The sequence below is a fragment of the Rhamphochromis longiceps genome, linkage group LG15 (assembly GCF_057381845.1).
Source record: "Rhamphochromis longiceps isolate RC_006_pf linkage group LG15, R_longiceps_female_GT1.1, whole genome shotgun sequence".
Taxonomy (NCBI): domain Eukaryota; kingdom Metazoa; phylum Chordata; class Actinopteri; order Cichliformes; family Cichlidae; genus Rhamphochromis; species Rhamphochromis longiceps.
In genome coordinates, this window is record NC_140571.1 from 28,362,689 (window position 1) to 28,376,415 (window position 13,727).

Genomic DNA, 13,727 nt, shown 5'->3' on the forward strand with positions numbered 1-13,727 from the left:
GTATGGTCAGGGTTAACATCACACTTTTCCCGTACATGGTATATAAAAAAAGATACATTTTTAATCCAGTCTCTCCTTTGTGTTATCACCTTACAGGTGTACTATCTGATTTTCTAAATTAGAATTTCATATAAAATGGATAGGTTGACGATCGATAACCCTAACTGTACCTCAAAAGGTCACTGATGATCTGGTGAATGTCAAGAAGTCAAAAGAGAATTAAATACAGTTTCTGAATTGCGTTGATTGAAGATTTAGTGGTCCTATGGTCACATAGACAATCAATAGATAGATTTCCTTGAGGATTGCTGGTTTGAAATGTTAAGCAGTGTGCAAAGTGACGTACCCGAACCTTCCCTCTCCTCTACCACACTGGCTAAGCTCTTCTTTCCAAATAGGAGACCCTGACTTCGCTGTCGGACCATCGGACTGGAGGTTTTGATTCGCTGACTGTACTGACGAGCCAGGTGGAGGACTTTGCTCGCCATCTTGTCCACTTCGACCACCTGGTCTGAAGCGCTACTGGGGTGGTCCTTTTCTGCCTCCACCTTCAGCTGGTTGACCTGAGGCACTGGAGCCCTGAGGACAGCAGCCTCTTCCCCAAACATCTTTAGCGTGTCCCTCACGCTTCCTGTCCGGTTCACCTCCGAGGCTTTGGGCTTGAGGGGCATAGGGCTTGTCAACTCTTCTTTGATTGTTCTGAGATCAGAAGCTCTGCTTTCTTGGGAAGAGTTTTTGGTTGGGAAAGAAAGGCCGGAGGTTCTGGAGGTTACTGCAGCTTCTTTGGTTTGATCCTGCCCTCCATCTTCACTCTGGGATCTTTTGATGTCTCGCTCCATCGCCTGCCAGATCTTAATCATTTCAGATGAAGGTTTGAAGTCTTCATCATCAGAGAGATTATCCTGCACACTTTGAGACCTGGACCCCTGGCTGCCTTCTGAATCTTCTGGATCAGTGCTTCTTTGTTCAGACTTCAAAGAGTCCAAAGAGCCACTACAGCCCATAAGATCCTGGGTGTTTTGGGGTAAAGCAGAGTGTGACTCTGCATAAGTAGGGTCCACAGTGGAGGTGGAGGAGGTCGAGGTGCTGTTGAACCGGCTGACGGAGCTCCTGACCAACCCAGATGGTATGTATGTGAGGCTCTCTCTGCGCCGAAGACTGAAAGTGGCATCTTGGTTTTCAGCATTTTCATAGTAACTTTTGATTTTCCCAATGAGCAGCTGGTCCTGCATGGACAGCATGGAGTCCCGTCTTCGCCTAATGCTTCGGTCGCTGTCAAAGAGACTGTCATCTCGAGGAGACAACATGGTCAAATCGGACCCACCGAAGGTCTCTGCAGGATCGGCAACAAAGCTGCAGAGCCGCGGAGGTCGGTCGTCTGCTTCGGCACTCAGGCTGAGGCTGCTGCCACTCCTGCTGGGTAACCGAGGTGAAGGACAACCGAGCGAGCGGGCGTCATCCTGGGCCACGGTGCCTCGCTTGATGCTGTTGGTGAAGTGCTGGGCGATGGAGCTAGCTTTGTCCAGGACGGAGGACGGGAGGATGCTGGTGGCTTCGCCTTCCTTCTCTGCTGTCTCCTTCTCGTTGTCCTCATCATCAGAGGACTCCCCACTGCTCAAGGTCTTCAAATCTGAATCAGGTGTAGCTGAGGATGGCTCCTCTGTGGGTTCTGGATCTACTTCAGGTTTCAGGTTGTCTGAATTTCGACAGGAATTGGAGATGTTGGAAGGGGTCGGATCAGTGAAATGTTCTGGTTCTGAGATTGGTTCAGACATCTTCTCCTGTGGTAGCTTCTCTACTGCTGGCTGGACAGGACAAAAACACAGAAGCAGTAATTAGAGGTGGGAAATACAGCCATGATGCAAGAGATTACGACCACCTGCAAACACCCCCCACCCCTCAAAATCAACAAGCACTGACAGCCCAGAGATTGGGCGATCTGGAGATGGAGATGGCCTCACAACTGCAAGTCAGCGACTGAGTGTTACTTACCTGCTTAGGTGTCGGCTCGGTGCCACCTGGCTCTTCTTCTTCAGGGAGTTGTCCATTTTCTTTGTTAGAGTTGTCTGAAGAGACGCTGCCTCCCTCTGTCTCCTTCAGCAAAAAACAAACAGAACAGGAAGTCAAGAAATGCTGGAGGAAAAGAAAAGTTTTTATAATATGATTAAAAAAAAATCAAACCAAGAAGTCATTAGTGTCGTTCATGGAAAAGCTTCTTACTCGGTTTTAAAGAGTGTTTGTTATTATTGTGTGAACTGAACCTTTATTTATTACATGATACAGAGCAGCCATCAATGCAAATCAATGCAACAAAACTTTGAGAGGCAGCAGCAAATGTCCAGTTCATCCAACCACACCTAGAAACACGGAATCACCTATCGTATTCATGCTCACAGCACTAAAGACAAAGATGGATGTAAAGCTGCAGGACGAATGTTCGAAGAAGCTCCCAGAGGAAAAAAAACAACAAAACAACAACTTTTAAACTTTGCAAAGATAAAAAGCCAAAATCAGTCAAAGAGCTGTTCTCATTCTTTAATACGACAGGAACAGTTTTTGGGAAGTCTTTGTTTGTTTGTTCTCCAGAGTCGGGTGTTTCAGTGCATACAGACAACCTTCGCTTAGCAAAAACATTTGATCCAAGAAAAACTGTCAGTGTGCCTCATTAATCTGCTCACATTTCACATTTCTGTTTACAATAAACAACTTCTAAAGTCAATGTCCCCAACTGAAGGAGGCACTGAAGGAGGTACTGACGGAGACACTGCAGGAGGCACAGAAGTCAATGAGATTATTTCTCAGTGTGAAAATGTAGAGCACTCATGTTGTTGGAAAACATAACAGAAAATGCTTTTGTGGTTAAAGGAGGTTGTTTTTCCCGCTGCTGTGGAATAATGTGCACGCCCAGGATTGCTACAATACAGCGCTGGTGTCCTGACCTGGTACTGATGTCATTCAGACATCAAACTGATGTCATGATCAACAAACCAAATAATGTTCCAGACACTGACCACAGTATGGCCTTCAGTGAAAAGATTACGGTGGGCAGCTGGGTATTTTTCAGCTGAAGCACTTTGCATGAGGTATGTGGCATGGACCTGTTCTTTATTTCCACCTTTGAAAAGCAAACATGGGACATAATATTTGGGCAGCTGGCTCAGCGACTTTGGGCTGTACAGACACTGTGAGCTGCATTCATATCAGCAACCAACCTAAAAACAGGACCTGGTTGCTCATGTCCTCACAGAGACTCTCACAGACTTCTTCCTAAGTTACACCTGTTGGTGTCATGGTCCTGGGTCGTGTGACCCAGTGTGTTATGTTTAGCCTATTTTGATGTTTATTGTTTGTTTAGGTTCTCTAAGGTAGTCCAGCCATTTGTATATATTACCCTTGCATTAAGTCTCCCTTGCCCTTCGTGTGTTTATGTCTGTGTGTCTTGTACTGTCAAGTTCATGCTGTCAGCTATGTCATCTCCCCTGTACTAAGTTTCCCTGGGTCATGAGTCCTGTCTGCGTGGTTATGTTTAGTTCTTGTCGTGTCTAATTTCCATGTTTCCTGTTTTACTTTGTAAGTCTGTATTCATTGTCAGTGTATTCAGTTGCACCCTCCTGTCCTGTCGTTAGGTTCATGTGTGTCAGCTGTGATCCCATGTGTGGCCACTTCCCCTGATCATCCCTCATGTGTATTTAGTCTCTGTGTTTCATGTAGTCTGCGTCGCGTCGTCTGTGTTATCTCCCCTACCCCTTGTCATAGTTCCCCAGCCTTAACTAGTCCTAGTTTGTACTTTGTTTAGCCATAGTTTTCCCAGTCTATGTTCAGGTTTTCCCTCAGTTGCTTTGCTGCCTTGTTCCTTAAGTCTTCGGCCCTCAATAAAGGCTCGCCTTCTGTTAAGTCCGGTTGTGTGTCCTCACCTCTGTTTGCTCTTGGGTCCTCCACTCACTCCACACGGTCTGCCCCGGCGGTCCGTGACAGTTGGTGTGTGAATTAGCTAACCAACTAGCCATCAGAACAAGAGCATACTGCTTGTTTTTAAGTCTCTTATAATGGATTAGAACTAGTAGAACGCTTAGGTCAGGTGATAAGTTGCTTCTGATTGTTCCTAGAAGCAGACTAAGACACAGAGGTGACCGGGCCTTTGCGATTGCTGTGCCTAAACTTTGGACCAGTCTGCCTCTTCAAATTAGGATCTCTCCAACACTCGACATTTTTAAATCCCGTCTGAAAACACATCCTTACTCCCTAACTTTTAACTGTGACTGAGTTTTTGTTTTGTTCTCGTTGTGTCTTTGTTTCACTTTTTAGTTTGTACAGCACTTTGGTCAACTGTGTTGTTTTTAAATGTGCTTATAGATAAACAGATTGATAAGATTCACAGAGGTTAGGACTTTAGAGATGATGACTGAGGTCATGAGTGCTCATAAAACCTCAACATCTTTCTGATTTGATATATGTGAGGTTTTAACAAAGCTAGCCTAGCAGTTTGCTGTTGCTTCCAGTCTTTGTACTAATCTAAGCTAAACCTTTTGCAAAGAAAGTGACCCATCTGAAACAATCTGACTGAAGGAAAACAAAAAACAATGAATTTCATCCAAATATTGTCAGTTCCTTTAAACGCTGCCCCATGTGGTCACCCTGCGGTAGTTAAGTGTGTTGAACCCAAGCATGCAGCTCGGCTAGTGTTAGATGCCCATGAAGCAGTTACTTTGAGCTCCACAGCAGCATCCTTGTAGCGCATTACAGGGGCTGCGGGTGATGAAGACTGGGCTGGCACCGGAAAGCCTCACCGTCCCCGCGGCGGAAAAGAAGGCCTGGACAGTGACGTGCCAGCAGGAGATGGCAGCGAGCACGGAGCTAGCAAAGTCGTCTACCTGCTTGTCCTCCAGCAGAGCATCATCCAACTGACCCGCCTCTTCCACGCTGCACAGCAGGCGCTCTAGCGAGTCCTTCCTGCTGCCGAGCTCCGCCTCCTCCTCCGTGACAGACTCCCCCAGCATGCTGCTGCTGACGGTGGCCCGCAGAGAGCGCCTGTCATCTGAGCACTGCAGGACGTCACACACTATCATGTTTCTGCTTCCTAAAACTAAAGTGTGGCTCTGACAGCAGGACTGAGCCTCAGTAACCCTCACCGAAACATCGCTCATAAGAACACATCAGAAAGTTCACAGAGTCATAAACAGAAGAAAACAGAAGAAACAGTCTTTAAATCTGAGCAACAGCAAGCAGGCGTGTGTTCAATGAGTTTGGGTCTTACCTCCAGCAGCGCTGAGAGTCCAGCAGGGGATTCAGCAGAAGAACAAGAGCAAAAAGATTTGTTAGACACAACAGCTTTACCGGTTAACATCTGCAGCTTTAATCAGCCCAGAGAGCAACAGGCCTCAGAATCCTCACAGTGTTTTCTACCATGCTAACCCTTATTAGGTCCACAGCGGGTCAATCTGTTAGAGTCCAGACATTTTATTGAATTTTGCCCGAAATAAACATCTGCAAAATATTATAAGAGATAACCTAGAGGTCCAAATGCATGTCTGAGAAGGAAATCTAAAACCTGGGCAGAATACAACCTAAACAAAAACGTTCCAAGAGAAACTACTATGAGGACAAAAGTCACAAAAGTGGACATACTGATCAAAGATTTATCAAAATCGATTTCAATGAAATGACTTTACCTTTGTTGCTTTTCAGGGTTTGTTTGATTGGCTCTGGAGAAGAAACAAAACTGGTCGTTACACATCAATAACAACAAGATACCTTGATCAGTAATCCAGGTAATCTGATTACCTGACTGTCGGCGGCCCTGACGAGCATCTCGTGGGAACTCGTCAGAGTGGCAGGATGTGGCTTTCTTCAGGCGCTCAGGACTGTAACGGTACTTGGAAGGATCTACAGGGAAGCAACAACAACACAGAGGAGCATTTCATCACATCCTTATTAATCTTTGCTTTTATTAATCTTCTACAGCAGAAGAGATGTTTACTCACAGATGGAGTCCATCTCCAGGATAGCTTCTTTTGCCTGAAAGACACAACTAACCATTACTGGTGTCTGCACTGGTCACCTGGAGCGAAATGGGTGAGTATACTGATGCTTCTGACCTTCTGTGGGATGATGGCTTGGTGGTTTTCCACAATGATGCGTTTGATGTGATGAGCCCAGAGCTTCTTCTCCTCCACCGTCTTAGCCTGAAACATTAAAAGACAAAAACACGGAGTGAACTCCGATCCTCTCAGGCTTAAATATGTTGGCTGGCGGGTGGAGGTCGACTCACCTGGACGGTGTGAGGCTGTTTGGGGTTTTTGTAATGCATGACGCTGAAACTCAGGGAGTCTTTGGCGTTTTCGTTGAGCGTCAGTGTGGAGCACTGAAACCAAGAGACAGAACTAAGAATCAAACCTGCACTTAAAACAAAGACCTGAAAACCTGCAGCTCTTAGATGTTTGTCTGCTGCCACTCACAGAGATGTGCGTCTTGTAGACATAGTGCTCGCCGCGACGTTTGGTGATGAGCAGCACCCGGTCAAAGAGAAAGAGCGTTCTTTCATTTCTGGCTCGATGGACCTTGAAGTTTCCCTCCAGAACTAATTCTCCGTATGTGGTGAGATCAGGACCTTTCCAGTTTAGCAGCAGTGACTGAACCTCCTGAAGAACCAAACACAGAAACACTCAGACACTCCAGCCTTTGGTTGTTTTGGTTTGTTTTTAAGGAAGGAAGCCCTGAAACAACTTTGTAGAAAAAGAAAGTTCAACCTTTCCAGATTTAATTTCCTTTATCAGAGCAATTCAGTGCAGGGCTTCCTGTTTGAAAATGTCACCACTGGGAGCAAACTCTCTCTAAACTGTCACAAGATGTCAGAGCTAATAAATAGTTCTTATCTGGGACACGCCTCTCTTACATTTACCTTCTGATAAGAACTTCATCTGCACAGCCTAAAAACAGGAATGTATTCATTTAAAGTTATTTTCTATAATAATAATAATAATAATAATAATAATGTATACTTTATTGATCCCAGTGGGGAAATTCCTCTTTGCATTTAACCCATTCACCATTGGGTGCCCGGGAACAGTGTGTAGGGACGGTACTTTGCTCAGGGGTACCTCAGGGTAGCCGTTCAGTGGATTCAAACCCTCAACCTTCCGATCATGGGGCCGCTGCTCTACCTACTGAGCTATCCCTACCCCAATATTTTCTTTTCACTTTATAGTCATAATTACAGTGTGTATAGAAAAAACTTTGTTTTGCCATTAGTTACCTGGAGTCGGACAGCATGTTCGTGTTTTCTCTTCATGTCATTAATGTACCATGCCACTCCCGTCATAGTGTAGAGAGCCTCCTCTACCACCTCATAACCGTCATCCTCTGGGTCAAAATGCTTCTCTATCTCCTAAAGAAAACCATTACAAACACCAACAAATCAGCATAAAGTCATGTTCAGTTTAACCCGTTCATGCATGAATTATGACAACCTCAATCTGGATATTTTTCTTAAGTATTTTTATTCATTTTTAGGCATGAAAAAAAATAATTTTGAACTTCATTATTTTTTAAACACTTAGGTGGACAACTGTGTATGGAGTGACACATCAGTGTCTAATGTATCAGTGTCTAATGTAGTGGTTTATGTGCAAGTATACCATCAACACTGACACAAATACCTGAAAACAGCCTTTGGATAGCTGTCCACTGTAGTCACCACTATACATGAAAAGGTTAAAACATACAATTTTATGCAGATGATACCAATTTATTTATGTAAAATGAAAGAGACACGATCACGCTGTAGCTTCAAACCAAATAACCAAAAAGTCTGACAAATATTCCCCAATACATGCTTGAAAGTATATATAGTCTAAAAAATAAAAGAAGACTCCCAAAAGGTTGATTCTGTTCATCTGGACGTTTTCAGTGGGAGAAATCATCACTTATCCAAGTGACTTCTTCAGTCTCAGCTGACTGCAGGTTTCCCCAATTTTATAAACAGTACATTTGCACAATAACTGAAATGTTCACTGAATGAACAATGGGCTGTGAGGTCAGTTCGTTGATCATTAATATGAAAATTGTCATGACCATGGATCAACAACCATTAATCAATGAACACTGATCAAAACCTATTGATCAATGGCCACAAGTACCATTCACAGAGAGTTCGGGAATGGCTGCAATCACAGCATTGTAAGATGGTGACAGATGTACCTTTAGGCCCCCTCCTCAATTCAGAGATGGGCTTTCCCTTTTCATGTGGCCTCCTTGACTCCCCGCTCAAACCAGCATTCCTCCCTGTCCATGATGTGTACATCCTCATCATTAAAAAGAAGACTGAGTCTTCTTTTTAATGAAGACTGAAGGAGTCTTCATTAAAGAGACTCCCTCTTATTAGATTATTCTGTTATTATATGTTACCTTATATATGTAATCAAAGTAGTTGAATTAGAATACTGCTGTAGATCATATTATACCCTTTAATATAGAGTGTGTGAGCTGTATGTAGTTTAGTTCTCATTATACTTTTGAGTTAACAGAACATATTCACATATTAGTTCATTAGATAAATGTGCATCACTCTGTATCCTTGATCTGCTGGGAATGTGTTACACTGTTTTCTTGACATGTTCTATTGTTGAATCATGAAGAGAAGGAGACTCTGTGTCTAAGACAGGGGAGATAGACAGACCACATTCCATACCCCCACCTTACAGAAAGCAGAGAAACAACTGCCGAGGTCATAACTTAGGCGCTGTAACGGAGAAAGAATGTGATGTTTTGGCTTTTACGACTAGATGGGGGCCACTAGAGACTATAAAAAGCTGAGCAACCCGTCACCATTTTGAGACTTGCTGTGACCCTCTTCAGGCATGTCTCCCCATCATGATGGTCCTTATGCTCTTAAGTGTTGAATTGTATGGAAATAAATGATTGTTGATTGAGCATAAATACACCGAGTATTGTCCTTCCTTCAGCCCAAAGATTCAAAGAATTGGGAGATTTCAACAACTTGGTGCCGTGTGACCCGGATCTTTGGTGTGCTGAGGAAGTGCAGATTTGGCTTTTGGTGAGATCGTGGGGCGAGGTGAACAGAGGACCGGTCCAAATATAAAAAGGTAAGCACAGCCTGTTGTATTATAAATACCAAATGTGCATATTGGGCTTTCCAAATTAATCTGTTCACTGAGTTACACGTATTTTCACAGTAAATTTGTCGGTGTCTGGTTTTTGGCGCAAGATACTAACAACATAAGTTGAGGCTGAATTCCAGTGTGTTAAATAAACTGCTTCTACCGAGATACTAATAACATACTACGTTGGACTAGTTGCAGCCACTTTACCTTCCACATTTAATTTTGTCTAATACTGGCCTCTGTAGCAATAATACATTAGAATTTCTTCTGAAGACGCGGCCATTAGTTCAGTACATTGAAGTCGAGGTTTGAAGTTTGTTTATGGTGTCAGTTACGTCCTGGCTCTTGCCGGCTATGAAATAGAAGTTGATTTAAGGAAAAGCAGATGCTGGCTCACGGTGCAGTTGAACGCTGGCAACGCGAGAGCGAAACACGTCCGTAGGTTTGGTTTATGATACGGCCGTGTTCCGGTGGTGCGGCCGTGAAGTGCAGTAGTGGTTGGTGCTAGCTTTAGTACATTGGATAGAGGTTTGACGGTGGTTTGTGGCGTCAGTCGAGATTTAAGGGCTGCGGTCATAAAACAAAGTAAAATTTTACTTGCCAAGAAGTACATAGAGCAAAACCTGGTTTATGATGTCAGGTATAACTTCGGGGATGCAAGCATCACTTTTATGATGCGACTTTGCCCCGTTGTGGCGGTCATAAGCGCATAGAAAGGGGTATTTTGGTCTATGGTGCAGTGTGCTTTAAGAAGATCTAATAGTTGAGCTCAGAGGTTTCTGTGTAAAATTCCCGCTGAGGAAAAGTGTTGTGTGTGTGTGTGAAGGCGCGCTCTGAGTGAGTGTGTGCGAAGCTGCGAAGCGCGCTCTGGGTGCTGTCTTGTGTGTAAAGCGCGCTCTAGGTGTTGTTTTGAGTGTGAGTGAGGCGCGCTCTGAGTGTGTTTTTTGTGAGTGTGAAGCGTGAACACAGTGACAGTGACGGTTGATGTGTTTGATTAGGAGGACATTAGAGCAAAGACACATTTTAGGATCAAAGGTTGATGCCTAGTGTACCTGTGGAAATAATTTTGTTCAAGGTGTGGCGACCCTCCTGGTCGTGGACGCGCGGCCAGGCCCAGCGGCGTCTGGATGCCAAGGTGGCAACTTGGGAACTGAGGACTCCCGCATTAGCTACGGAAATAACACTGGAACGGCCGTGTAATCACGGGTTCACATTTATTCCGGACTAGAACAAGACACATTTTGCGAACAAAGGTTGAGTCTAGATTAGTAAAGAAATATAAAAAGGTTGAATTCCTCGCTTCAGTGGTTTGAAATTGTTGTGTGCCTGTCCCCTGACGAGTGTGAAATTAAATAAAGAGGGAATTTGGAGCCACATAGAGATAGACGGGCATAATTGGGTGTATTACTCTGTGGTGTAATAAAAATAAAAAAATAAAAAAAAGAGAGATAGTAAGAGGTGTGTAGTGGAGAATTATGACGCTGTCAAGGTAGGCGTGTTGCCTGCTTATCTGTTTAACAGTGATGAAAATGAAATTAAATAAATCTCTTAGTGTGTTAATACAGGAAGCTGCGGACCTGGACCAACTGCCCCCACAAGCACAGCGGCCGAAGCAAAATTATAGGTAATGGGAACCACACCCAGCACGAATCAGCAGCTGTGAAACAGACAGCAGCAAGGAGAGAATTAGAGGAGGAATTAAGAGAAGTCTTTAACACATAAAATTGGGGCCAACGGACTTGTGGAGGTTGGGAAGGCGCCCGGAGCATCACAACAAAAAGGTGAAACAAAAACACACACAAGCAGAGAAATCTGAGAGAAAGGCTCCTTTTAAGGTAACGCCTAGTTTGAGAAAAAGATAAAATTAACCTGCCTGCCTACAAATGCACACACACGCAATGAAGAAACAGCTTACACTCATGAACATGTGAAGATTTTCCAGCAAGGCTAAAGCAGCGAAACTTAACATACATCTGTTGTTAAAGGATAAATACATTACTGACAAATAAACTCTCTGGGTTGCAGGACAACAATTTAACTTCAAAGAAAAAGACACTGGTCTGACCAACCAGTGAAGACATGACAAATTTAGGGGTTAAAAGATTCAAATTGTGACATGTTTTCTGCTGATTGGTTGATACAAGTGATTACTGAATGAAAGAAAATTCCATTTTTGGGCTTTTAAACATGATCTTAAGAATTTTAATATGTACCTGTGTTGTCCTGTCAGCTTGGTGGGTCATGAGTGGATTATATGGTGAGAAAAAAAAAAAACAAAAGGGGGGAGAGAAGGCTGACACAGGGCCTGCCCCGTTGTTTCTCCCCTCTCTGAATAACACAGCCAACACAACATCATTTTCCTGTTCGTTTGCTTTTGTTTTTGTCTGTTTTTGTTTTGTTTTTGTTTTTCTCTATATATATTTAATTACAGGCTGCTTTGCCGGCCCTGAAAGCCGAGGCTGACTGGACTCCTGCTCTCCCCTATACGTGACACTGACCAAATGCTGTAACAGCTGGACCCACAACAACGACCTGAAAATGTCAACAGTGCTGCAGGAATGTGATCTCATGCAGCAGAGACGGAGAGCACTAAACCTAAGGCCCGTTTCACTACACGGGAAAATTCCCAGACTACGTCAGCTGACAGAGCTGTGACGAGACGCCCGCCAAGCCCGAAGGAAAAGTAAGGCCGAGCAAAAGAATGCTGACCTTGATAACTCTGCATTTACACTGTGCAGGACAGTGATGGACCAACACGGAGGATCGGGCAGCAAAAAGGGCGTGACCGAGACAGAAGGAGTAACTGAGGACAGAAGGCACCTCAGAATGGACAAAAAACACAGGAGAAGATGCAGGTTTCACCTGCGGTGAGCATGGACACTGGAGAAAGGACTGCCCCAATTGGGGTCAGAACCAGGACGGACTGAACTTTGAGCAGCAGCAACAGCAATGGTCGCAAACAGACTGAAAAGGAGGAGGGCAGGACCCCAGGGCATGCTTCAGGCCGTGGTTTACCCAGAACACCAGAACAGGAAAGTGATGAACACGAACACCCACACAAACACACACATCTACATGCACTGACTCAGAATGAAGAGAAACACACACACACACACACGTCTACAAACACACAGATTCAGAATGAAGTGAAATACACACATGAACACGTGCACTCGTTGATTGAGTGAGAAATGACACACACACACACACACACACACTGGAATGATGATTCACTGAGAAGTGATGCACACACATACACATACACACGCTTGTGCAATGAAGAGTGATCCACACGCACACACACATACACGCTGATGCAATGAAGAATGCTTTGCTTATGCTGATATGCAAAATGCTGCACACAAACATCCCAATGCATAATTTTTATGAGGAGCCATTGATTACCATTGATTACTTAGAATGTGTTATATGTCACTCAGAGGGCATTTATGTAGATTTTAGGAATAAGGTCTAAAACGGTTTGGTTAGGAAAACAATGTCTGTGCGTGATGTCTGTTTGTGGCTCAAGGCCTTGACTGAATTCTTTGCTGTGCTCCACACAGCCCTGATGAGGAACAGTGGCACAGAGTGAAAATGATGAATTAATAGTGTAAGTTTAGGTTGGAGTACGGCATTTTCTGTGATTGAGATTTAATTCAAGGAGGAACAAAAGGTTCTCATTCCCACACAATATTGTCCCGGCAGGAAGCAAAACGTTCCTGTGAATTTCTGGTTGATTTTTTTGGTTTTGCTTAGCGCTAGCTTGATTTTATCAGTGAGCTTTGGCTTGTGTTCTTTCTCGTAAGCGAGAGAGGGATAGTTTTATGCTTGGACATGTCTGCAACGGGCCCTAGTTTTGTGTTATTTTAGTAGTATTTTGTTGGTTATGTCTGTTTTCGTTTTTGTTACAGTGCACTGAGATAAGAAAATCTGAGAAGTGTGATCCACCGGTGGTGATATGTTGATATTTTGTGAGTTTATGATTTAACAATCAGCTCTTTAAACCAGGCCTGAAAGATTGAAATTTAAAGCGCTATGAAATATTCTTATAAAAACAGTTGCAAAGTGTGTCTCTCCATGATTGTAATTGGCTTGGGAGAAATTCACTTATATGGGACACTGATCATATGAGTCCTGAGTCTAAAAGGATTGCAGCGAGTCAATCCAGAACAAAAGAACAAAGAATTGTTTTCCTTTAAAATGATGACGTCATCTTGCTGGTGATGGATGCTCGAATAGGTTGCGCGTGAGACTCCATTATCAGCAACATCTGGTATGAATGTGTATGGAGGTATGCATGTGAATGGACTGTGATGGACTGACGACTAAAAGTTTTGACTGACTTGATACTGAGACAATGACTGCACCCACTTTAGCATTAATAAATGCCAATAAACAATTCACCCAGCGGACAAGAGAAGGGTGGATGCTTCGCTTTGTTTTGTTTTTTCAGGAGCAGGAGGATAAGAGAGACTGGAGGAGGAGACTGTAGCTTCACATGAGTATGAACTGCAGACTTAACACTTTGGTTGCTGATTTTGAGTTACTGATGTTTGCATTAAGAAAACTGTGCTATATTAGCTGTGTTTTGATTAAGGTATCATGTTA

General features: G+C 43.7%; 1 protein-coding gene and 1 long non-coding RNA gene across 6 annotated transcripts in view; one reads left to right on the forward strand and one right to left on the reverse strand.

Moving 5' to 3' along the window:
- Positions 1-13,727, forward strand: part of LOC146652857 (uncharacterized) — a 134,484-nt gene that overhangs the window by 63,042 nt on the left and 57,715 nt on the right. The gene's annotated exons all lie outside the window — the stretch shown is intronic.
- The window catches only part of LOC146652858 (pleckstrin homology domain-containing family G member 3-like), a 38,203-nt gene that overhangs the window by 3,329 nt on the left and 21,147 nt on the right, over positions 1-13,727 (reverse strand). For 4 of the 5 annotated variants that reach the window (XM_085381217.1, XM_085381216.1, XM_085381214.1 and 1 more), the window contains 10 exons: positions 7,253-7,384; positions 6,456-6,638; positions 6,269-6,361; positions 6,096-6,182; positions 5,982-6,015; positions 5,782-5,883; positions 5,670-5,702; positions 5,255-5,265; positions 1,993-2,094; positions 347-1,805 (listed from right to left, as the gene is read on the reverse strand). In XM_085381217.1, coding sequence (XP_085237343.1) covers positions 347-1,805; positions 1,993-2,094; positions 5,255-5,265; positions 5,670-5,702; positions 5,782-5,883; positions 5,982-6,015; positions 6,096-6,182; positions 6,269-6,361; positions 6,456-6,638; positions 7,253-7,384 — 2,236 coding nt within the window. Of the gene's footprint in view, positions 1-346; positions 1,806-1,992; positions 2,095-4,787; positions 5,084-5,254; positions 5,266-5,669; positions 5,703-5,781; positions 5,884-5,981; positions 6,016-6,095; positions 6,183-6,268; positions 6,362-6,455; positions 6,639-7,252; positions 7,385-13,727 lie in introns of all 5 variants that reach the window. The other variant, XM_085381218.1, reaches the window with a different exon arrangement.